The following is a 21,331-nucleotide window of genomic DNA, read 5'->3' as shown; positions in this document are numbered from 1 at the left end:
AAGGAGAAGAGTCGGAGGATTTGGCACAGAACTGGAAAAAGATATAGAAGCTTGGAAAGTCAGGATATGGTTAAAAAAAGGAGCAAGGTCAGTTCTAGTTGTGATAATTAGAAGATCAGAGAAATGGGGTACAAGCTGTTGTGGAGGTGGCAAGGTATGTTGGAACCATACGGGACAGAGACAGAATAGCTGGCTACCCTGCTGTCCTTCCACAATGTCTGGGCCACATCCAGGATCTTGGGACTTGCTCCTCAAGCCCCTCTGGGATTCTAGAAATGGCTTGGAGGGACAGGGCCTCCTTGTCCTTGTCCACTACCTCCTTAGACTGCGTTTTCTGCTTACTGTCTGCACAGGCGTACAGTTTGGACCCCTGTCAGTGTAGTTCTGCATTTGTGTTCTTGGTGAACAAAGACCCATGGGGTACCCTTAAGGCACCCATCGGTAGGGGTACACCCTTGTACCCCTAGTGTGTGTGTGTTTTTGGGCACATGTGTGTTGCCCACAGAGCAGGGTATGGTCTGGTGACAGCTACATGCTGACTTGACAGTTGCTATGGGCATCCTCCCTTCTCAGGGATTGCTGATGTGGGTACACCCCAGGGGTGGGACTTGCCTGAATGGAGGGAATAGTGAAATCACATTCTGCGTTGTGGGTGTCTGGTTTTGTGTCACAATGCATGCATGCCTGAGCCCGCCCTGACTGGTTTTGGGTGAAAAGCCTGAAGGCCTGTGAGCATGATTGGTAGCTGCAAGAATGCACTTTGTGTTATTGGCAGGCTGAGTAAATGGGGAACATTTTTGTATAACTAGGGACCCCTCACTTACCTCCTTGTCAGAAGCAGAAAGTCGAAACCGAAGCAGAAACTGACGACTCAAGAAGCTTGTATCCTGAATCCAGCTGGAGGAAGAAGTCTGCAGCTCTTCATCAAACCCTAAGGCTGCTTTTCTGATTCGAGGACTGAACCAGAGAGGACATGGATTTATTTATTTATTTATTGTTTGCTTGTTAGGTGCTTATACAATAAGAAAATGCTGCTTCAAAGCGCCCACAGGGCAGGGAGGGAGCAAGGGTGGGAAACACATTACAGCACAATATTTAAGAGCAGAGGGGGAAGAGGGAGAGGAACGAACCTACCATGCCTTGTGAGTATTCAGAACGTGCAAGTGCAGAAAGAGAGGGAAGGGGGGGTAAGTGCTGGGGAGTCCGAGCTTGTGGTTGGGTCATAGACAAAATGCTAGGAATGTTGAGTGCTACATGACCTGGGCCACAGGAGGTGTACGTGTGAGCCTCCAGAGTAAAGAGTGTGCAGATGCAAAGTGATGTGGATAGACAGGAGCTGGGAAGAATTGGTGTGAGAGGTCAATGCCCAGAGGATGCATAAGGGCCAAGGTCACTGATTCAGCAACTGTGGGATTAGCCGAGGAGAGAAGGAGGAAAGGAGGAAGAAAAGAGGAAAGTCTTAAGGAGCTTCTGGAATTTGAGGAGATCCTGCTCAGGGCGCAGGGGGAGGCTAATCCAAAGGAGGGAGACCGCAGAGGAAAGTGAGCAACACCCTGCCCTCTGTTTAGCAAAACACTTTACACACATAGAGTTGGTGCCAGAGGCGCAAAGTGGTCTAGAGGGAGAGTATTTAGTGAGATAAAGTTGAAGATAGTGTGGTCCCCGGGCACAGGCAGCCTTGTGGATGATGCAGAGGGATTTGAATTTAATCCGTGCAGCAACCAGGAGCCAGACTACTGGAAGAAGACTTCCCGTAACTATGAGGGGACACTGCTGCTCTTCACCCAAAGTGTCCTGGAAGCCAGTTATGTGTGCCTGCCATCCTGAAGAGGTGTTTTCTTGGGTCCAGAAGAGAAGTGCCTGGACATCTTGAGCCCAAGAAGTCCACCTGTGTCATTCAGGGTCTGCCGCTGGAAGCCAAGTTGTTGTGTATAGCCCAGAAGAGAGGGTACCCTGGCACAGTGCTGCTCGACGCCCAGAGCTGCCAAAGTTCCAAGTAACACCAGAAATCTTCATGTGCCACTGCAGCCACGACATTGGTCCACTTTACCGTGCCAGAGAAGATCAAGGGTTGCTGCCTGCAGTGGAGTGCCAGCCAGTGGGTTTCCCACCACCAAAAACCGAAGAAAGTGTCCCAAAGATCAGACTTGGTGAGGTTCCACAGTGCAGTCCAGTACTCAGGTCCAAGTCACCAGAAGCTGTTGCCTGTCTCCCCTGTTGGGAGATATGGTATCGCCCAGTGTGTTGTCTTGGTCACGTGGAGAACCACGTGACCAAGTTAATAAAGAGAACAAGCCGTTTCCGGCTCGTCAGTCAGACCAACTGGACTCCGCGCGTGTGTGTGTGTGTGTGTTTGTGTTCGCACCATGCTGGTGCCTCACCACGTGTGCTGGGCCCAGCTCCAGGATGGTGCCCCTGCTGGGCAACGCCGTCTGGACGGTGCCCCTGCCGGGCAACACCGTCCGGATGGTGCCCCTGCCGGGCAACGCCGTCCCTGTGTGTTCCCCTGGCCCTGTGAGTGCCCACAGAGCCGGGGCCACGGTAAGCCGGTTGCCACCCGGCCATGTGCGGAGATCCAGTGATCCGGATCGGGGGGGTGACCCCCACCCTTTGTGTCTGCGGCGTGATCGCCGCCCCTGTGGATCCCGTCGGGTGCCCCCCCCGACATGAGTATGGGGCTGCCAGGTGACCCGGAGCAGCCCCCAACAATGGCGACGAGGAAGAGGGGCCCCGCGTGCCCCGAAGAAAATGTGCGGAGGCTGGCCCATCTCCAACTGGGCCTGCGAACAAGAAGGGGTCCCCCGTGGGAGATGGAGCGTGTTGGCAGCTGCGCCACATTGAGGAACAGATGTGGCCTCAGGAGGTGGAGCGGCTGTTTTCCCCCCGTATGAAGCGGGCGGTGTCGGCCGCACAAAGTGCTGGTCCCCGCGAGCCCTGCCGGGGAGGAGAGCTGCCCCTCCCCCACCCATTTGCCTCAATGAAAGGAGGCATGTTGGCGGACCGAGCCGCCGCAAAAGACATGGCGGCAACGTACATCTGTGGCCATGTCTGGTGAAGATTGGGTGAGGCAGGTGCCCTTTTGCTGCCCACCCCCACAAGCCGACTCTAACAGGCCTGACAACACCCGTGGTCGGAGGGGGGGGGAAGCGACGCGCTCCCGCCGGCCGCGCGAAGACGGGACTGGGAAGTGGAGCTCTCCCTCCTGCAGGCCGCGAGACATGCCTGGCCCAATAGCGGAGGGGTTCCACAATAGGAGGCGGGCCCAGTACCGCCTGTGCCCGCGTGAAAAAAAAAGTCACACCGGAGCGGTGCCGGCCCCGTGGCTGGCTGCCCCTCCCCCACTGAGACATGGAAGAGCGGGTTGTCTCCCGCGGTGGTGAAGGGGAGGTGCATGCCCCCAGAAGCAATGGAGCGGCACCACCACCACGGGCAAGCCTAATTTTCAGCTGGGCCCGCGGCGGTGAGAAGGGAAAAGACTGATGCAACTGGCCCCGCAAAGGCAGGAAGAAGGAGCCACTGTTTTCCCCCCGTGGGGAAGGGGATTGCCGGTGGCGTCGGCCACATTGAGAAGTGGGCTGCCCCTTTCCACGGCATGCCGCCTGCCGCGCACCACAGCGCTGCGGTCCCCCCCCCCATCGGGCCCGAACAGGACAAAGGGAGGGGGCGTGGCCGAATCAACCTGGGCCGCAACAGTGAAAAGTTACAGGAAAAAACCTGTTTCGAAAAATAGAAGGGAACATCACTCCGCACAAGAGCGTGTGCAAATGGAAGGAGGGGGCAGCCCCCGGACAATGAGCAAAGAGGGGCACACCACGAGTACCCTGCCACACAGCAGGCATCCAGTCCACAGTATTGCTAATGAGGATGTGGGGAAGGAGAATGTCAAGGCCGGCAGAACCTCTGCCCTCCGCCATCATGAGGGAAGTGAAACGAAAATAGAACTGCACAGGCCAAGGTCTGCACCTTCCACACTGGGAGGGCTGAGTCCATCACCCTACAACGGGGTAGCGGCTCCATCTGGAGTGCTCGTGCGCCCTCAGTGTCACCTATCTGTCTGAACTGCCACAAGGTTTGCCCTCTAGACTGTGGACCTGGCCGATGTGGCCCCTGGCCCTCCCTAGGTGCGGCTTTCCCGGCCTCTTTTGACTCTGGTGAATGCGGGTGAAGACGTGAACCGTTGTCCTGCAACCCCACAAGTGTGAAGGAGGGACTTCGTCCTCAACATTCCCCTGAAGACTGTGAGCCTGCAGACACGGATTTGCTTAAAATGGCCCAGTTGGTGAGCAATGTAATGTGGTGCACACCGGTAGACTTGGAGTGCTTTATGTTGTGCCAGTAGCCCTCAGTGGTGCCGTTCAGGGACATGAGAGCCACTCACCCAGGTTAATAAAGGGTGTGTAAAGTAGTAGAGTGGCTCAAGTAGTAGTAGTGGTGGTTATGTTGGGACTTTGGGGTTTTGTTTTTATTGTTATGAAAAAGGAGGAGTGTTGTCCGTCTCCCCTGTTGGGAGACATGGTATCGCCCAGTGTGTTGTCTTGGTCACGTGGGGAACCACGTGACCAAGTTAATAAAGAGAACGAGCCGTTTCCGGCTCGTCAGTCAGACCAACTGGCCTCTGCGTGTGTGTGTGTGTTTGTGTTCGCACCATGCTGGTGCCTCACCACGTGTGCTGGGCCCAAGGACGGGGCCCAGCTACAGGATGGTGCCCCTGCTGGGCAACGCCGTCCGGACGGCGCCCCTGCCATGCAACGCCGTCCCTGTGTGTTCCCCTGGCCCTGTGAGTCGGAGATTCGTTGATCCGGATCGGGTGGAGTGACCCCCACCCTTTGTGTCTGCGGCGTGATCACCGCCCCTGTGGATCCCGTCGGGTGCCCCCCCGACATGAGTATGGGGCTGCCCGGTGACCCGGAGTCATCCGTGCTGCAGCACTGACGAACCATAAATGCTTTTTAATGACTGTCCACAGTTGGTGCATTATAACTGAATTTAAACATAACAGTGGTACCACATCGAACTGTATATATTAAGTTAAATTACCTGAGTAGATTTCTTGTACAAAGTCAGTCTCATTAATTTGTATACAGCTACCCGAATGTTTATCCTTCAATAAAAGGACTGTGTTAGCACCCATCATAGTGTGCTGAAATTCCATTATGGGTCATTATGGGTCACTTGGGGATTCACTGCACCTAAGAACCAGCCGGCATCACCTCCATTGAGTCTTATCCTGGCTTGCTCGTCCATTGCTACCATTAGAGAACCTTGACTGGGGTGCTCTATGCCTCTACCACAACCATATAGTGGGCAGAAGTTCAGATACCCGACTCCAGTCTTTACACCCTCATTTCCTGTACCCGAAGTGCAGAAGCTCCCAAGGACTTGGAGCATCTGAAGGTGCAGAAGAGATCTCAGAAGAGGATGAGAGACCAGCGACCAGTAAGAACATGACCCGAAAGAGGAAGAGAGGGAATGGGGACGTCTCTGTAAAAGTCTGTATTGTTGAGGACTGTCCACGAACCATAGTAAAAGGCAAGCCTCAGATACTGGCAGACCATAATAACTGGGACCCAGGAAGTGTATGTACCTTGCCACATTGAACTTACGTTTTCTGTGTTGGTCGGGTCCTTGATCCCTCTCACTTACGTGACGCCAGTAATACAGTTTGAAAATGTGATAATACATGTTTTTATGTTCAGCTCAATGTACTTTCGGAAGACATACATTTTGCAAACGGGGTTATGCTTCTCAATTCTAAAGCACAGCTGAATTGTTGTGAACGTATTTCTGCACATACACGTTTTTAGCCACAAAGAGAATTTGCGAGTATGTCCTCTTCTAATTTAATGCTAAGGGCAACAAAATGACAGTGCTGGCATAAGTTCAAAAAAACAGTAAACTCTGCAATTTCGATTGGTCGCACAGTCTTTGTAAAATCCCCCCATTGGGAACAACACGTAATGAACCCTTTCTTACTATGAATATAAGCATGTTGCGAGAATTTCAATGAATGCATTTAGTTGGCATTTCAGAAGTGATCACTTGCGCTTATTATTTTTTCGGCCCCCCTTGTGTTTGTTCCCACTCTCCTGTGTTTTAATGTTCATCTTGATTTACTTCTGAAACTATTGATATATCCTTAGCTGTCTATGGGCTTACTGTCTCTCTTTTGTTAATTTTAGCAACTTAAATACACATTGTTCAATACCTTGTTTTGTACAGAAACTTAACAAGTGATGTATATTTTGGCTTGCACTGTCACTACCTGTGGGCCTGTAGTGTACTAGGATAATCAACGCAGTGGGGCAAACAGGAGCAGACAGGGGTCTATACTAATCTGCTTGCTGAGAGAAGTACCTACTGTGGCCCCTTGGCCATCAACATGTCATAAGGGACCATGATGGTCCATGTGCCTATGGCAACAGTGGCTATAGTGGAAATCTCTGATACAAAATGTCAGGAGAGCATACAATGAAAGAAACAAAATAAACCTACAATGTGTAGAAGCAATGGAACTCAAATGTGCAAGATAGGTTCTACCCAAAAAAAATATTTGCCCGAAAATGTTTGTTTATCCTTTGCAGAGAGACCAACGTTACCGTAAAATACCTGAAGGAGCAGTGCAACGCCAAGAAGATTGGGGTGGTTGGATTCTGTTGGGGTGGAGTCGTCGTACATCACCTGACGCTAACAAACCCAGAAATAAAGGCTGCGGTGTCCATGTACGGTAAGCAAAGGAGCTCAACAGGTAGCCATAGCTGCCTGCAACTTATGGCTTATGGTTGCACTTTATAAAAGAGTTGCATGGGATCAATGGCCAGACAATCCAAACGCTTCATCTTATAAACACAGTTTGAAGAAGACTGCCCACTAGATCTGTCAATTTGATTCTGGGCAAAGGGGCTTGGAATCTGTGCCCTTTTAGGCATTTATCCCTTTGTAAAGAATAATTAGAAAAGGTAACATGCACATGGGTAAATTGCTGGCTGTAATGAGCAGAGGCCTTCCCAATTGTATAATGAATAAAGTACCCTCTACTGTACGTTATAAGGCTATTGCAAGTCACTGAGGAGGAACGTGGCCAAAGATCACGGAACTCGGAGGTGACTTGCAATATCTTTTTTACATACAGTCGGGTATTTTTCAATCCTTATAAGACGTGGCCATACACTGTTATCCCCTTCAATACCTGGCCTCTTGTTTAATGTAATTCAAGAGATCTTCCAGTTGTGGATACATAAAACCAATGTTCAATAGGTTCGGATTTAAAAATAATAATAATAATATGAAGCTTACAATGTGTTGCAAAAAAGTAATTTAAGCAGTTTAATAACTTGCATCTGAAAGAGTTTTCGTTCTGTGCTGCTTCAAAATAAGCATTATCATGCATATTTTTGCCCCCAAGTGTTAAACTCCAGCAGTGGACAAAATAAACATACTACCATAAACAGTTCCTTATCAGGGCATGCCTGTAAAGTGTCACAGAAAGCTATTTTACAAGCAATGTATTTGGAAAGTGTGCCACAGCTTTAATTAAGAGCTGCCATGACAGCTGGAATTCTGCTCTGTGCTAGCTCAAGTGTAAGGCATTTTGACGTTACAACTGAAGCTTAATACCTGGTTACAGAACAGTAGTGATATAATTTTCTTATTACAGGTCAGTAGTGATGTTAGAGCTAGCCTGTAATGTAAGGGATAAAGTATCCCCTACTGTACATTAATAGGATATAAAGCCACGGAACTCGAAGGTGACATGCAAAATCCTTTTCATGTACAGTAGAGGGTGTATTATTCCTTATAATACTTGGCCACACACTTAATTCCATATAATAACTTGCCTATTGCTTAATCTAATGTAAGTGATCTCGCATTTGTTGATCCATATAATCAATGTAGAATCTGTTTGGATTCTAAAAAGTTAACAGGCTGCTTTGAATGTGTTGCAGGAAAACAGTTTTAACATTTTAATAAAGCTTGTAACGACTTGAATTAGCTGCTGCCGTGACAGCTGGAATTCTGACAACATCAGGCATTGTGATGTCACAGCTGAAGCATAATAACTGATTATGGTGCAGTTGTGATGTCATTTTCTTATTAACGGTCAGTTGTGATGTCATAACTAGCCTGTAATAAGGACATTATTTCCAGGCTTTTATATGGATATGGTAGGCTCCGATGTATTATAAGCATAGCGCATACGGTTCTAAAAGGAATCCTCTTTTTGATTTTGAAGACAGCACCTGCGACATGTCTCTGTAACTGAGGCACTGGGCAAAGATTCAGGTTACAGATAAATGGTGCATATTACTTCTACTGGTGTCCTTTTTTCCTTTTCTTGTTTTTTTCTTGGTGTCCTTTTGGGGTCATCGCTTGTGTCTGTTCAACAAACCCTTTGGCATTTCTACAGAGATTTAGTATATGGTTTACCTCAAAGCTCATTAAAAAAATAAACAACAAAAACATGGGGTTTAGAGGTCCTGCAGAGTGGCCATCTACCCCAGCCCACCAGGAATGAAGGGTCCAATGCCCTTTGGTTTCGTTACCTTTATCCATACTGGGCAGGCATATTGAAGTAAGGAACTAATAAGCTATTTTGCCTATTAATTAACGAAGAGGCATTAGGTAAGAGGCATTAAGTATTTCATAATTAAAAAAAAACATTTTAGATAGTAGATCCTGAGAAGATCACTGTAGTTTCAGAATAAAGCAAAATCCACACAGCTGATTGTCAGAATAAGTGCGTGCCCTGAGCAAGTACCGTTAGGAACCGCTTGGCCGCAATACCCTCGTCTCCTGGCTATCTGTGAAAAGGATTTCTGCCTACGCATTCACTACGAGCCCCACAAGGCTCCTTAACAAGAACTATATACGCCCATTTGAGGGACAGGACTATATATTGGGAGTGCGCGCGTGCACCGAGCAACTACCGTTAAGTACCGCTTGGCCACAAGACCCTCGTCTCCTGGCTATCTGTGAAAAGGATTTCTGCCTATGCATTCACTACGAGCCCCACAAGGTGAATTGGGACCCCTACTGAAGATTGTTAACAGCTAGCCTGTGCAGCCATATTTACAGCTGTATTTACAGCCTATTGTTTTCTTCATTTTAGGCTCCTTAACAATAACTATACGCCCATTTGAGGGGCAGGACTATATATTGGGAGTGCGCGCGCACAGAGCAAGTGCCGTTAAGTACCGCTTGGCCACTTAGCCACAGTGTTGTGGCGGGCTGGCGGGCAGTTCTTTTGTTTGTTTTTCTCTTTTGGTTTTTGACCTGTTTTGGGCTCCCTGTTCTTAAGCTAACGGATACTCCTGAAGTGGTATCCTGACCATAGGCCTTTCTCACGTAAGTGATATTTATTTTCAGTTTCTTGTACATGGGCCCGTGATCGCTTGAGTTCAAATTTTGCAACTAAGATGCTGTTGAGCGTTTAGTTCGTATACTGCTTAGTTGAGCGTTATCATAGCATTTGCCAAACTGTGTGGGTGTTTGAGGTTTTGTGTTTGGTCCTTGCCTAACAACACAGGGCTTCCATGCAGCTCGGCTGTAAAATCCAATGAAAAAAACAAACGTACATTTCGCATGTCCCGAAAAGTCATTACTTTGAGTCCTGTCAGTCGCACTCCTCCTGTTAATCGTGATATTCGTTTGTTTTGTGCAAAAAAGGCTGATGTCATACCAGCAACCCAAAGCCCACAAAAGTCAAATTCTTCATCAGTCGTTACTGACACTGAGCACAATAAACACAATAGGGAGCCAATCACACATATTGGTGCCCCAAAAGCAGGAGTGTCTGACCAAACCATTTTGACAATACCTCAGACTCCAAAGAAAAGTATACAGCAAAAAAGGACCTTTTCTATAGTGGAAGAGGAGGTCACATTTTGCCCAGAGGTTACAAATAACATCAAAAAGTGTAAACCGTCTGCTGACATTTCTCTTCATGCTAGTACTGGAGATGTTGAAAGTTCAAGGCTTTCTAGTGTGTCCAATGTCTCTGATTACAATGCTCCATGTTCAGTGGACACAACCAGACAGGCTTTAGATGAATCATACATTCAACCTACAACCCGTCGCTGTTTATAAAATGCTAAAGGTGGTTTTGTCTCTGAAAATCTAGTTCTTATGGAAATCACGTTAGGCGCAGTGAACACCACAATAGCCAGTCTCTTCAAACTTTTCGAAGGTCTGGATATGAAATTAATGCAAGTCATTAAAAATTGATCAGATCACAGATGAGAAATGCAAAACACAACACAGGAGAGGTTGACCCGAATAAAAATATAATGGAGAGACTAGCAGTGATAGAACAAAGGGTGGAGCATATTAATGCTGGTTTTGCATTAGCGTTGTTGACAGCCTTGCCTATTTTTTCAAGGGTTATTCATCCTGTGGAGTCGAACGACGCTGAAACCATAAAGATAAATGACTCATGGGTCAGCGTAGAATCTCACTCTGATAATACACGTCCAGTGACAAGCGCTGGTCATTTTGATGTCTTTTTCGGCTGGCTCGTACTAAAAGCCAGAACCCCCCCCCCCAAGTAAAAAAAAGAAAGCTGCCGCAAAAAAAATAACTGACAAACCTTAAGAACTCCCAAGATTTGGTTGCACACTCTGCTGATGTCGCCAATGTCGCCAATGCTGATCATACAAATAAGCTCTCCGTAGTGATGAATCATCCAGTAGGGGTTAGTGCAGGAGCCGCTTTACAAATAAGTCCGGCGAAAATTTGCCCTGCCTCATCCCCTCCATCCTTGTCCACCATGCATGAACCACTGAATGACCTGGTTGAGTTGCTGAACCATAACCCAGATAGTCTTCCCCTGCAGTGTCAAAAAGATCAAACATCGGATTTAAATGTGGGTATGATCGCCCGTTAGAAAATCCGCTTGCAGAGAAAAAGAACAGCTCTTTGGTACAAATGGACCCAGGGTGTAAAGAACGCATGACTGCGATAAAAGCAGCGGTTGATGCGTATTTACTACAATGCGTCCTAGAGGCAACTCCAAGGATTGACTTGACCAAACCAATGCAATGTTCAGGCCACCTCCAGGAGCATTCGGAGCGGCTAACTTATGCAGAAAGTATATGCAAGACAAGACCAGATGCTCCTCTTGGTGCTTTGAATATAAAGGGCCCTTGGAGCGCAAACACCAATCGGCCAATTGTGAAAAAGTTGGCTAGTGAGCCGAATGCTAAAAGTTAGAGCAGTGAGTACAGGAATAAAAACAAAAACTGTCTTCAAAGCTTTCACACATTAATCATGAAATGCCGTGGCGCCCCTCATGAGAAAAATGATTTATCACGTGCAAGTGTTCTAAACATTTTTGGAGATGTGGCTGCCCTAGAAGATATTACCTCGAGTGGCCTAGATCAAATTGAATTCCTCTGTGATCACAATTTATCCATAGTACGGTTGTGGATTAAATCAGGACTTGTACTTAACACAAAATGGAAGGCAAAGATGGACCTCTTCCAGATGGGTTTTCTTATAGCACAAGACCTGGAACGTTTGGTCCAAGAAACGAAGGAAATTAACTCTACATTAGAACAAGCGAAGACAGTTTAACAATCGGAACCAGTGTGCCAATGCCCATTCTGTGATACGACCACAAAATCCCAGCGAGCAATTGATTCAAGGGGGCAATTATAACCATTAACTGAAGAAAATAAAAACCAACTCTCCCAGGCAAGATGGAATACAAGGGGGTTTTCACATCTGCAATGGGTAAAAGACAGTATACTAAATGATTTCGACATTGTAGCTCTCCAGGAAACGTGGATGAGGCATCCTCCAGTATGGGATGATCATGCCATTGGTCTAGTACCAGTGGTAACTGCTGATAAAGGGAGACATACCTCAGGGCTATTGATAGCTGTTAAAGTAAGTAAGGGCCTGCAAATTTCGTCTTGGGCTTCTCCAAATAACTTTCTTCAGCTGGTCAAAATTACCCATGCCAATCAATCGCTGGCCTTAATAAATATTTATGGAAATCCCGCAGGGATTGCGGATGATGCCTTTTATAAAGATCTGGCAGGCCTATTAGAAATCATAGCTAAGACTCATAACATCTCTGCTGCTACTTGCAATTTTGTTTTGATCCAAGAATCTAATTATGTAAATATATATGTATTCTTTGCTTGCACATATCTGTAACTTTTTTGTATGTTTTTTGAACTTTTTTGTCACAAGTCTTTGGTTGTTACATTGATGTTCTTATTACTTTTTTCTTAATTTAAATATACTAGAACTGCAAAGCTACCAGAGTGCACCTGTATTTTGTCGTTTTCTCTAGTGACCTATATGGCACTGATTCAAATCCTTCTCCATAAGTTTATTACTTTCTCTGTGAATTTATGATAATGAAATGAATATTGGTTTCTATGTGGATTTCCCTCTTTTTTGTTAACAGTATCTTACCCCCCTATCCACATTAGCACCAGGGGTATCCCTATTTTTGTACTCACATTGGTGATGGGTGACATAAATCTTAATTGTGTTGATCAGAGGAAAGGAAATATTAATCGGAGCACTCGAAGATGGATGATATGAAGGACGTACATCTAAGAATGGCCAATGGGCGATTCAACGAGATATTCCGGCATGTAGCACTTTGGAGAGTGGTAAATCGACGTCCATCATAGATTATATCTGACATTTTCTCAAGTGCCACAAAATTTGAAGTTGTTAAACAATCTGCCAGTGATCACCATCTACTAACCTAACCTTATTCTGGACCACAATAGCGCAGCAACATACTAAGAATCAAGTTTGGTCCAGACAGACATTAGTTGCAAATAATGCTAAAACGCGTTTTAGATGGTCTGCCAGTAATTTAGCAGCTTTAAATGTCTCCCTCATGAAACGTCAACTTTGATTCATATCTTGACATCTTAGATACTTTTAAAAACATCCAGACTACTAACACTAAAAAGGGGCAAAAGCACACTCATGGGTTTGATCTTTTCCTTAAACAGACGAAAGCGGCCCATCGTAGAGAGATTAGGATGCTAGCCAAACTACCAACTGAAGAACGAAAAGCGGCCATTAAGTCAGCCAAGTGTCGATATCGAAATTGGACACGTGCTAGGAAAGCCAAGCTGTTTCAAGTAGACAGTGAGATATTTATGTCAGCATGTCTCAACAAAAACATGGCGCAAATATGGGCTCAATTAAATAAATGTATATCAAGCAGCCATGTGGCATGTGAAATAAATTGGGTATCCGAAGCACAATGGCTCGCTCACTTCACACAGTTATATGCAGATGAGAAATATCTGTGAAACAAGTACATAAACCAAACCTCTTCGAGGTGGCAGTTTGAATGCTCTGAGGAAATTTTTGAAGAATTTATTCGGAAATCATCATCATCCCGAGCGGCAGGTCCTGATGGACTAACTAATTATATGTTCAAACAAAATCCCAGGCAATGGCCTATTTCCTTAACAACACTTTTCAGCACATTCTGCAAGCGCGCAATATGCCTAGCTCGCGGCGCTCCTTGCTCATCGTGCCGATATTTAAAAAGGGCGATCACGGTGACCCCACGAGTTATCGCCCAATTGCGTTACTTGATGCGCCAGGAAAACTTTCTTCCCAGTTGGTATTAAGGGATTTCAATCAATGGACGCATCAAGCTAAGCAGCTAGACCCTCACCAGACAGGTTTTGTGGCAGGCATGGGTACTGCTGTTAATCTCCTTACCCTGAATGAATTGAAAGCCCAGGCACATGCAACAAAACATCCGATATATTTTGCTTTGTCGACCTCCATTCTGCCTTCGATTCTGTATCAAGAACTAAGCTTATGACAAAATTATTAGAGGCAGAATGTCCAGCATCCCTGTGTGACATCATACATGCATTACACTCTGAAACTTCGATACAAGTAAGATTATCCACCCTAGGCCTTTTGTCGTCTGCCATTATCACATCAAGAGGGCTGAAGCAGGGTTGCATCCTAGCTTCAGCCCTCTTTAATTTCTTTATTAATGATGTCAGATTGGCTTTTGTTGGTGTGAGGGCAGACTCTCCAAAATTAAACTTCTTGGAAGTTAAAGCCCTGTGGTATGCAGATGATTTGGTGCTAGTTTCCAAAACACCAGTAGGGCTACAAAACTTGTTGACAGCTCTGGGTGCTTATTTTACACATAATGAACTGGTTGCCAATTTGAAAAAGTCTCAGATTGTACTTTATGTTGCAAAGACGACAGCGAGGAATAAGATGGTTTGGAAAATGGAAAACTCAAGGGTTGAAGTGATGCCCAATTATGTATATCTGGGTATGATATTTGATGGACAGCCATCGGCAAAGTCTCAATTGCAAAAGATTGATCAGAAGTTGTCCTCAGCCATATCGCAGACCAGACTAGTTTTACATAAATATGGGGAATTTTCCATTAAATCTGGTATGGAAACCAAAACATTTATCCAAATCAAGTACTTTAACAAGTTAGAGTCAACATTTTGGCGGGCAGTTTTACAGTTACCACAAAGCATACCAGGTTTTTGTCTGTGCTATGAGCTGGGGCTGACATCTTTGGGGGCTATGTACAATTGGCGTTTGTGCGCCATGTTTCGGAAGTGTGTACTCGCAGACCAGAATGGCACCACATTAGCAATCATTTCATATTATATGCTGTCTTCTTTCCACACTTTTCCCCAAAATTGGTGTAACCACGTCATATCTATCATGGCAAATGCAGACATAACAATTGATGTTCTTGTCTCGAATCCAGATCGCGCCAAAGCAAAATTATACATGATGGACTGGATAGACACAAGAGCATCATGCCTCAAATATAGAGACTTTAATAATCTCTGGTTTGGCCCAAAAAGGTATAGAGATACACAAGCATACTTATATAAAGCTCTGTCACCTCAGATGAGAAGTGCAATACTCCCGAGTACACTTCAATCTTTGGCCAACTCGTGATGTTCTAGTTCGTAGGAAACTTATTATTCCTGTTGACAACTTTTGCCGGTTTTGTAATGATCATCAAAATAAGGAGACCTTAGAGCATTTAATAGTAGAATGCCATATGCTCACGGGCTTAAGACAAATCCATTTCATTAAACATATAGCCTACTTTGCAAATATGAATCTCGAATACCGATGGTTGGTGGTGGTGGCCACAAAGAGCATGAGCATTCAAATAGTTAATGTCCATTTTCTGAATGCTTTGACACTGGCGGAATCAATTGATCTGTAATGGTATACGATAGGAACATAGAAATTAGCTTGTTTTGAAACTGACAGAGCTAAGGGATCTGTATTGTTGTATGATAGGAACATAAAAATCTGAGGTCTCGAAAATTAGTCGAGTTCAAATACTGTTCACAGTTGTGTAGATACCATTTTATGATTGAAGCCTTTGGAAGTTTTTGATATAAAATGATTTGAAGTAACTTTATCATGAACTTTTGTATAATTATGGTTAGTTAGGCCATATGAAGTTATCATTTTAGCTCATTTTCTGTGTCTTTGTTATTAGAAATTTAAATTACCTGATTCAGGTTATTTTCATTTTATTTATTTTGTTTCCTTTTCTTTTTTTTATTCTCCTTATATCTGCATTCTTTCTTGTTGTTGTCTTCATTTTTGCAATACTTCCGAGTGACTTCTTTTATAATATGTGTATAATGTGATACTATGTTCTCTTTTTCTACATTTTATGGTTGGAATTGTTTGTTTTTATCCTTTTGTGGATTTTGTAAAGATTGAAAAAGTTGATTTATTTCAGCTAACTCAATAAAAAAATAAAAAAAATAAACAATAAGTGCAGCTCATTTCAATATTGAATATCCAGGATAACTCGAGGACACTCATTGGTCCCACCTCCCAACAGTTATGTCCAGTACAAAGTGTGCCATTGCAGTTGGCAGTTACAACATTACAGACTCTACTCCATTTGCACAATAGGAACGACAGTATAGACTTACAACTAATACAAATCGAAATAAGTCCAGAAAGCGCAAAACATGATCCTGTGACCAGGCGTGTAGACAACATTCTTTTCAATTTAGTATTTTTCTGAATTCTAAAGAGATCATGTTGGAACAGGTATTTCCTATATCAGGAGGGAGGCAGAGGTGACTCAGAGACTTCTACACACAGTCCTATAGGTTGGAAATGTTTCTTGACTTTGTACTCCTCCTGATTTGGTATTTCCAACAGATTTTGTTTCGGTCGGAATAAGTCGGTAAATCGGGGTTAGCAACATATTTTATGTGCTTTTTTGTATGCTATGCCTTTGACAGGTTTCCACATGTTTCCAATGCTGGCGTCCCAGGTGTACTAATTGTTGGTATTTGCAGTGGTTTCTGAGTTCACCAGTGTACTTGGAAGAGAAATATTGACCGTTTTGGTGGAAATAACGAGGTCGTTTCTGATGGCCAAAGTTTGGAATTTTTCCAAAAATGTTTTGAAGAGCACTGTGACAACATTGGTGCTGGCAGGTACCTGTTATCTCCTTGGCACCTCATGCTTCTTGTCACCTGTTAGCACATTGATTCCACTCCCCATTGAAGCTCCCTGAGGCCTATGTTGCACCAAACACATACACCTGTTGGCACCTTGACACCAGCTGACATCTAGCGACCAGTTCTGTGCCCTCTGGGAGACCTAGTTTGTACCTTTAGGGAACACACACAAGTTGGTGTTTTTGGGCATCCATTATGCATTGGCACACCTGAAATATGGCAACCTGTTCACTCCTTCGCACCGGGAATTTACATTGCTTGATTTTTTTTGTTACCTCTTAGCACCCCATCACATGCCGTTGTTGCCGGTTTCAAACTACGGCTGCTGCAGGCACTTACACAAGCCCAGATGGAAACTAGCATTGTCCTCACAGTTGATGTTGGTGCACCTTTTTTTTTTTATTGTGGATTTTTTTTTAATAATCCTTCCACAAATCAGTTTATACAAAAAGCAATAAAAACAAAAAACAAAACATCGTAGCCTAATCTACAGAGGAGAAATGTAAGTTACAGAACCATTCAAAATTTCTCATCAACCAACTATACAACAATCTGATTTAAAAATCTAAATAATGTTGGGATCAACGACACGTTATTACCAGATAAGACTATTCCGCACACTATCATCTGCTCCTTCATAATTCAAGTACATGTCATCATTAAAATGCTCAATTCATGCAGTTTTAAAAAATAGACAATAAATTAGAAGGTGTTTTAACGTCTCCGCTTTTGTGATTTGTTTATACCAATTACAAAATCTAGAATTCAATGGAGTGCCTGACCTGGGGCCCAACATTTCCAATGTTGGTAATTAATTAAGTTTAAATTTCAAGTATGAATATCTCCTTTTCTGACATGGAAAACGCACTAAAAAAATCAAATGTAATGTCCCTCTTCTCATAATTTCTGCATACTCAGAACACTGGGCATAAGAATGCATCACCTCAATGGTTTTGCACCAAACATATTGGTAGAGTCTTTTCTTTGCTTTACCCGGGTTTGTAATAAGTTATGTAAAATCGCTGTTAATATTCAACCAAACATTTGTCATCTGTGCTACATAAGCATTTAAGGATGAAGCCTTATTACCAACAAATACAATTGTCTTAATAGCACTAAAAAGAGACATAGAATCAGCATCCAACATTTTTGCCAACAGTCTGTGTGAAACCAAGTGTTGTCTCACCCACTGGTCCACAGGGATCTGTCATCCAGGTGGCCAGGGCACGGCCATCGCTATTAGATCCAGACGCTGGGGGTGGACCGGTGCGGGATGATCACCTAGGTGAAGGATCCTTCGGGAGTGAGAGCGGGACACCTTGTGGCAAGACGCAGGATCCGCCCCTTTTAATCCCTTTGACCCATCCTACCATGTAGGTACATGGCGACTGTAACCCCCCCCCCCCCCACCTCCTTCCCTTCACAAACACTGCTACACAGACAGCCCGCTCTGGGAGAAAACAGACTAGTACCCGAACAATGTACCGGACATGTCCCATTACCATGGTCAGGCAGAGTCAGGCAATCGCCGTTGACGACCGTATCTCCATTGAACTTCCCCACACAGATAAAAAACGGAGCATGAGAGCACACTTTGAGCGAGGCAGAGCACACAAAGAAGCCGTTTCTTCCAGTCCACAGCTAAATCGGTGGAGAAAGACGACAGGTTGAGAAGAAAGAGAAAGGAGGGAGATGCCCTTGAGCTTTTTGACAAGTGATCGTTATACTCTTGAGGATTTTAAAGCAGCACGTGTAAAGCCAGGAAGTGAAGCAAGGGAATCCTATTCTGTGTGTCCGAGATACCCGGGGCCCTCCTGCATGACTGGCCGAGTCAGTGAGGAACAGCAGCTGCCGTGGTATCATCCTTGGCTCCCAGATGAAAGCCAAAAGCAGAACCTTCATCACAGCCAGTGGGTCGGTAGAAACTGTAAGAGGCCGCTCTGTGTTTAAATGAAGGTTTCCAGTGGTGACAATGTATCCTCAGAGAGTGAACTTTGAAGCGGTTGATGGAAGACGCAAGTAAAATATGGAAAGCTGATAAGTGTGTTGAACATTTTATGAGAGAAACACAAGATACAAGTTTGCAGAGTGGTCCGGCACTGCGTGGGTCCTAAATTGAAGGTCTCTAGTGAACGGTATCTTAGAAAGAAACAAAGCAGCCAAACTTTGATATTTGAGTAGCGACATTGCAGATGAAAATCCAATACAAGAAAATGGAAGTGGTCATGCGGGGGTCTGAGAAAAATCCTTTGCACAATTGAACGTCTTCGAAATAAGTGAACTACTCATTAAAGTGAACTCTATCAAGGCACAAGCTCAAGAATGGACACAGTGATGAAGGATGATGTCGAGACCTAGTGATAAAGGAATTATGTCTGGACGGTTCTACGCGACGCCTCCTATACTCTAACAAATTCAAAGCAGATCTTTGCATCTATTGAAAAGACATCCTTTTTCTTTTTTCTACTTTTTCTTTGAATATTTTATGTCCGGAGACTCTAACATCTACATTTCTTTCCTTGTTTTTTTTTTTACTTATCTAATGCTTTTTTCTATCTGCATTTAAATATAAAAAACATTTTTTGAAAAAACAAGTTTTCAACAGAATTAAACACTTGCTTTGAATTTGAAAAGATATAGGCATGTTTCCATCTAGACCAGGGGAATCCAAATGTGCACAAATCATATAACAACCTGACAAGACAATACATGCATTGTTTTTTTAACATGTTATGCACAAAGAGTATGGTTGTAGTAAGGGGGCTTTTGTTTCATAATGGACAGCGACCTGCCAATCATCTGCCCATTATGAAGAAGAGCTTATCCCAGAGAAAAACGGAAAACAGACAGGAGCGATGCCTCTCCTTGCAGGCATCATTCCTTCTGATGCATGCACAATAGGTAATGACTGCCTTTTATGTACTGCTGTCCTAGCCTAGCCATATTGGGGGCACCAGCATCACAAACACGATATGAAATGACATATTGTGTGCACGGGCAACAGCAACATAAGTTTTACAGTGGCAGTGCTGGCACATTTTGTGTGCAAAGGCATCATGAAAGCATGTTGTAAAATGCTGCTATTTACAGTTGGTGACCAGGCCTCCATTGAATTTTTCCATGGTACCTTGCATAATTCCTTATCTAAATATATACTTACAAATCACTGCCCACTTTTCTCAACTAATTACTTCATTCATACTCTTGTTTCATAAAAGACAGTCTGAAACCAAACTCGCAAATAATGTTCTTCAATTCCATATTTGTTTTTATGAATCAGCAGAAACAGGGAGCCTTGCAGCATACAAATAGATTACGGCCCCTTTTGAGATCAATCACCAGCACCACCCATCTCCCAATCACTCCTTTTATGGCAGCCATTCTATGTTGATCGCCCTGCACATTAGCCCTCGGCACATGGGACACCTTGTATAGACACTGTCAGGAGTGCTTCGGTACCTTTTCCCCCCCTTCTGTGCGTAGATGCGGAGCTTTCTAGTGACATGTGTGCCCATCTTTTTCTCCATCTTTGCCCATGCCTCTTCATTACCATGTCTTCCTTTTGTTTGTGAATGTTCTCCCTTCTTGGGACATGCAGGCCTTAAGGCTATCCAGCGGCCCTCATGGATAGACAGTGCGGCTAGCTTGAAGACCAGCACAGCATGAGGAGCTTGTTTCATAAGGACAGACAGTATGGAGGTAAAGGTAGAACAGCAGACAAAGGTCTTATGAAGAGTTTGTGGTAAATACACTGAAATACCACCACACACGATTATCGCTACCACCATTTGGTCCTGCAAATTTACAGTTGTATTACAAGTGGTGGTAGGGCAGCATTAATCCCCATTTTCAGAGTCCATAGTACTAAATGGGGATTGCAACAGAATTTTCTGTTGCAGTAATTCTGCCTGCGGTAATTCCAACGATTTCTGCCCAATATTGGCAAAGAGGTGGATGACTTACCAGCCTTTTGCTGGATCTAAATCCTCCACCTTACCACCCAATTTGTACTATGGCGGTGCAGCAATAACAAAATTACCACCACATTACCACAGTTTTTACCAACACCGCCGCACTTGCAATGAGGCCCAAAGTGATGAGCAAGAGGGCGGATTGTCTGAGTGAGATGGGGCATATACATAGATGTTGTGATGTGCTTAGACATAGGAGCTTATGTCAAATAGACTGACCTTGTAAGAAGAATAGGTCACAGTCTGTTTGAATAGTTTGGATTTCCAAGGAGGACTTTAGCCACTAGTACATTTTATCAGCCACAATTCACAGGTGCTAAAATCCAAATGTTTGGGTGATGCAGCTCTCAGTGAGCCAGGTTGCATGACCTGGGTACATTTGCTGCTGTGCAAAGATGTTTTGGAATTACATTTGCAGAAACCAACCAGTACACCCCTTACATTTTTACCCAATGACCATTGCAATGATGACATTTTGCACAAGCTGGTCAGTGCAAGTGTTAGTGTTACATTGCCTGGCATTAGCACTAAAAAAAGAAGAAATATATGAAATGTGGCCCAGTCTGTGCTTAGCACTAAATATCTATGCAAGTTGCATTATCAATGAAACGTTGTGCCAAAGAACGTAACCATTATTTTATCAATTAATATCGTATTGATATTGTCGCACAAGTGCACATTGGTGCTGGCATTATGCCCGTGGCATTTTGTCAATTTATGTTAGCATATGTGTTAAAGCACAAACACATGTTAATTACTAAATACATGTTGACAAGCTGCTGATGTGCTGCAGCCCCTCCTATTGCTTGTGACTTCTGCTATGCAGGGAGAGGCGTAGGGAGAGGGCAGAGGAAGAGGACCAAGGACCACAGACCAAAT

At 44.4% G+C, this 21,331-nt stretch overlaps 1 protein-coding gene across 2 annotated transcripts in view; it reads left to right on the top strand.

Annotated features, from left to right (window-relative positions):
• Positions 1–21,331, top strand: part of CMBL (carboxymethylenebutenolidase homolog) — a 391,570-nt gene that overhangs the window by 141,270 nt on the left and 228,969 nt on the right. For both annotated transcript variants that reach the window (XM_069613746.1, XM_069613747.1), the window contains one exon: positions 6,582–6,724. In XM_069613746.1, the coding sequence (XP_069469847.1) occupies positions 6,582–6,724 (143 nt within the window). The remainder of the gene's footprint in view (positions 1–6,581; positions 6,725–21,331) is intronic.

Source organism: Ambystoma mexicanum, chromosome 5p (assembly GCF_040938575.1).
Source record: "Ambystoma mexicanum isolate Mex_15411 chromosome 5p, UKY_AmexF1_1, whole genome shotgun sequence".
NCBI lineage: Eukaryota > Metazoa > Chordata > Amphibia > Caudata > Ambystomatidae > Ambystoma > Ambystoma mexicanum.
Note: the sequence above shows the minus strand (reverse complement) of the source record. Positions and strands in the feature narration are given on the sequence as shown.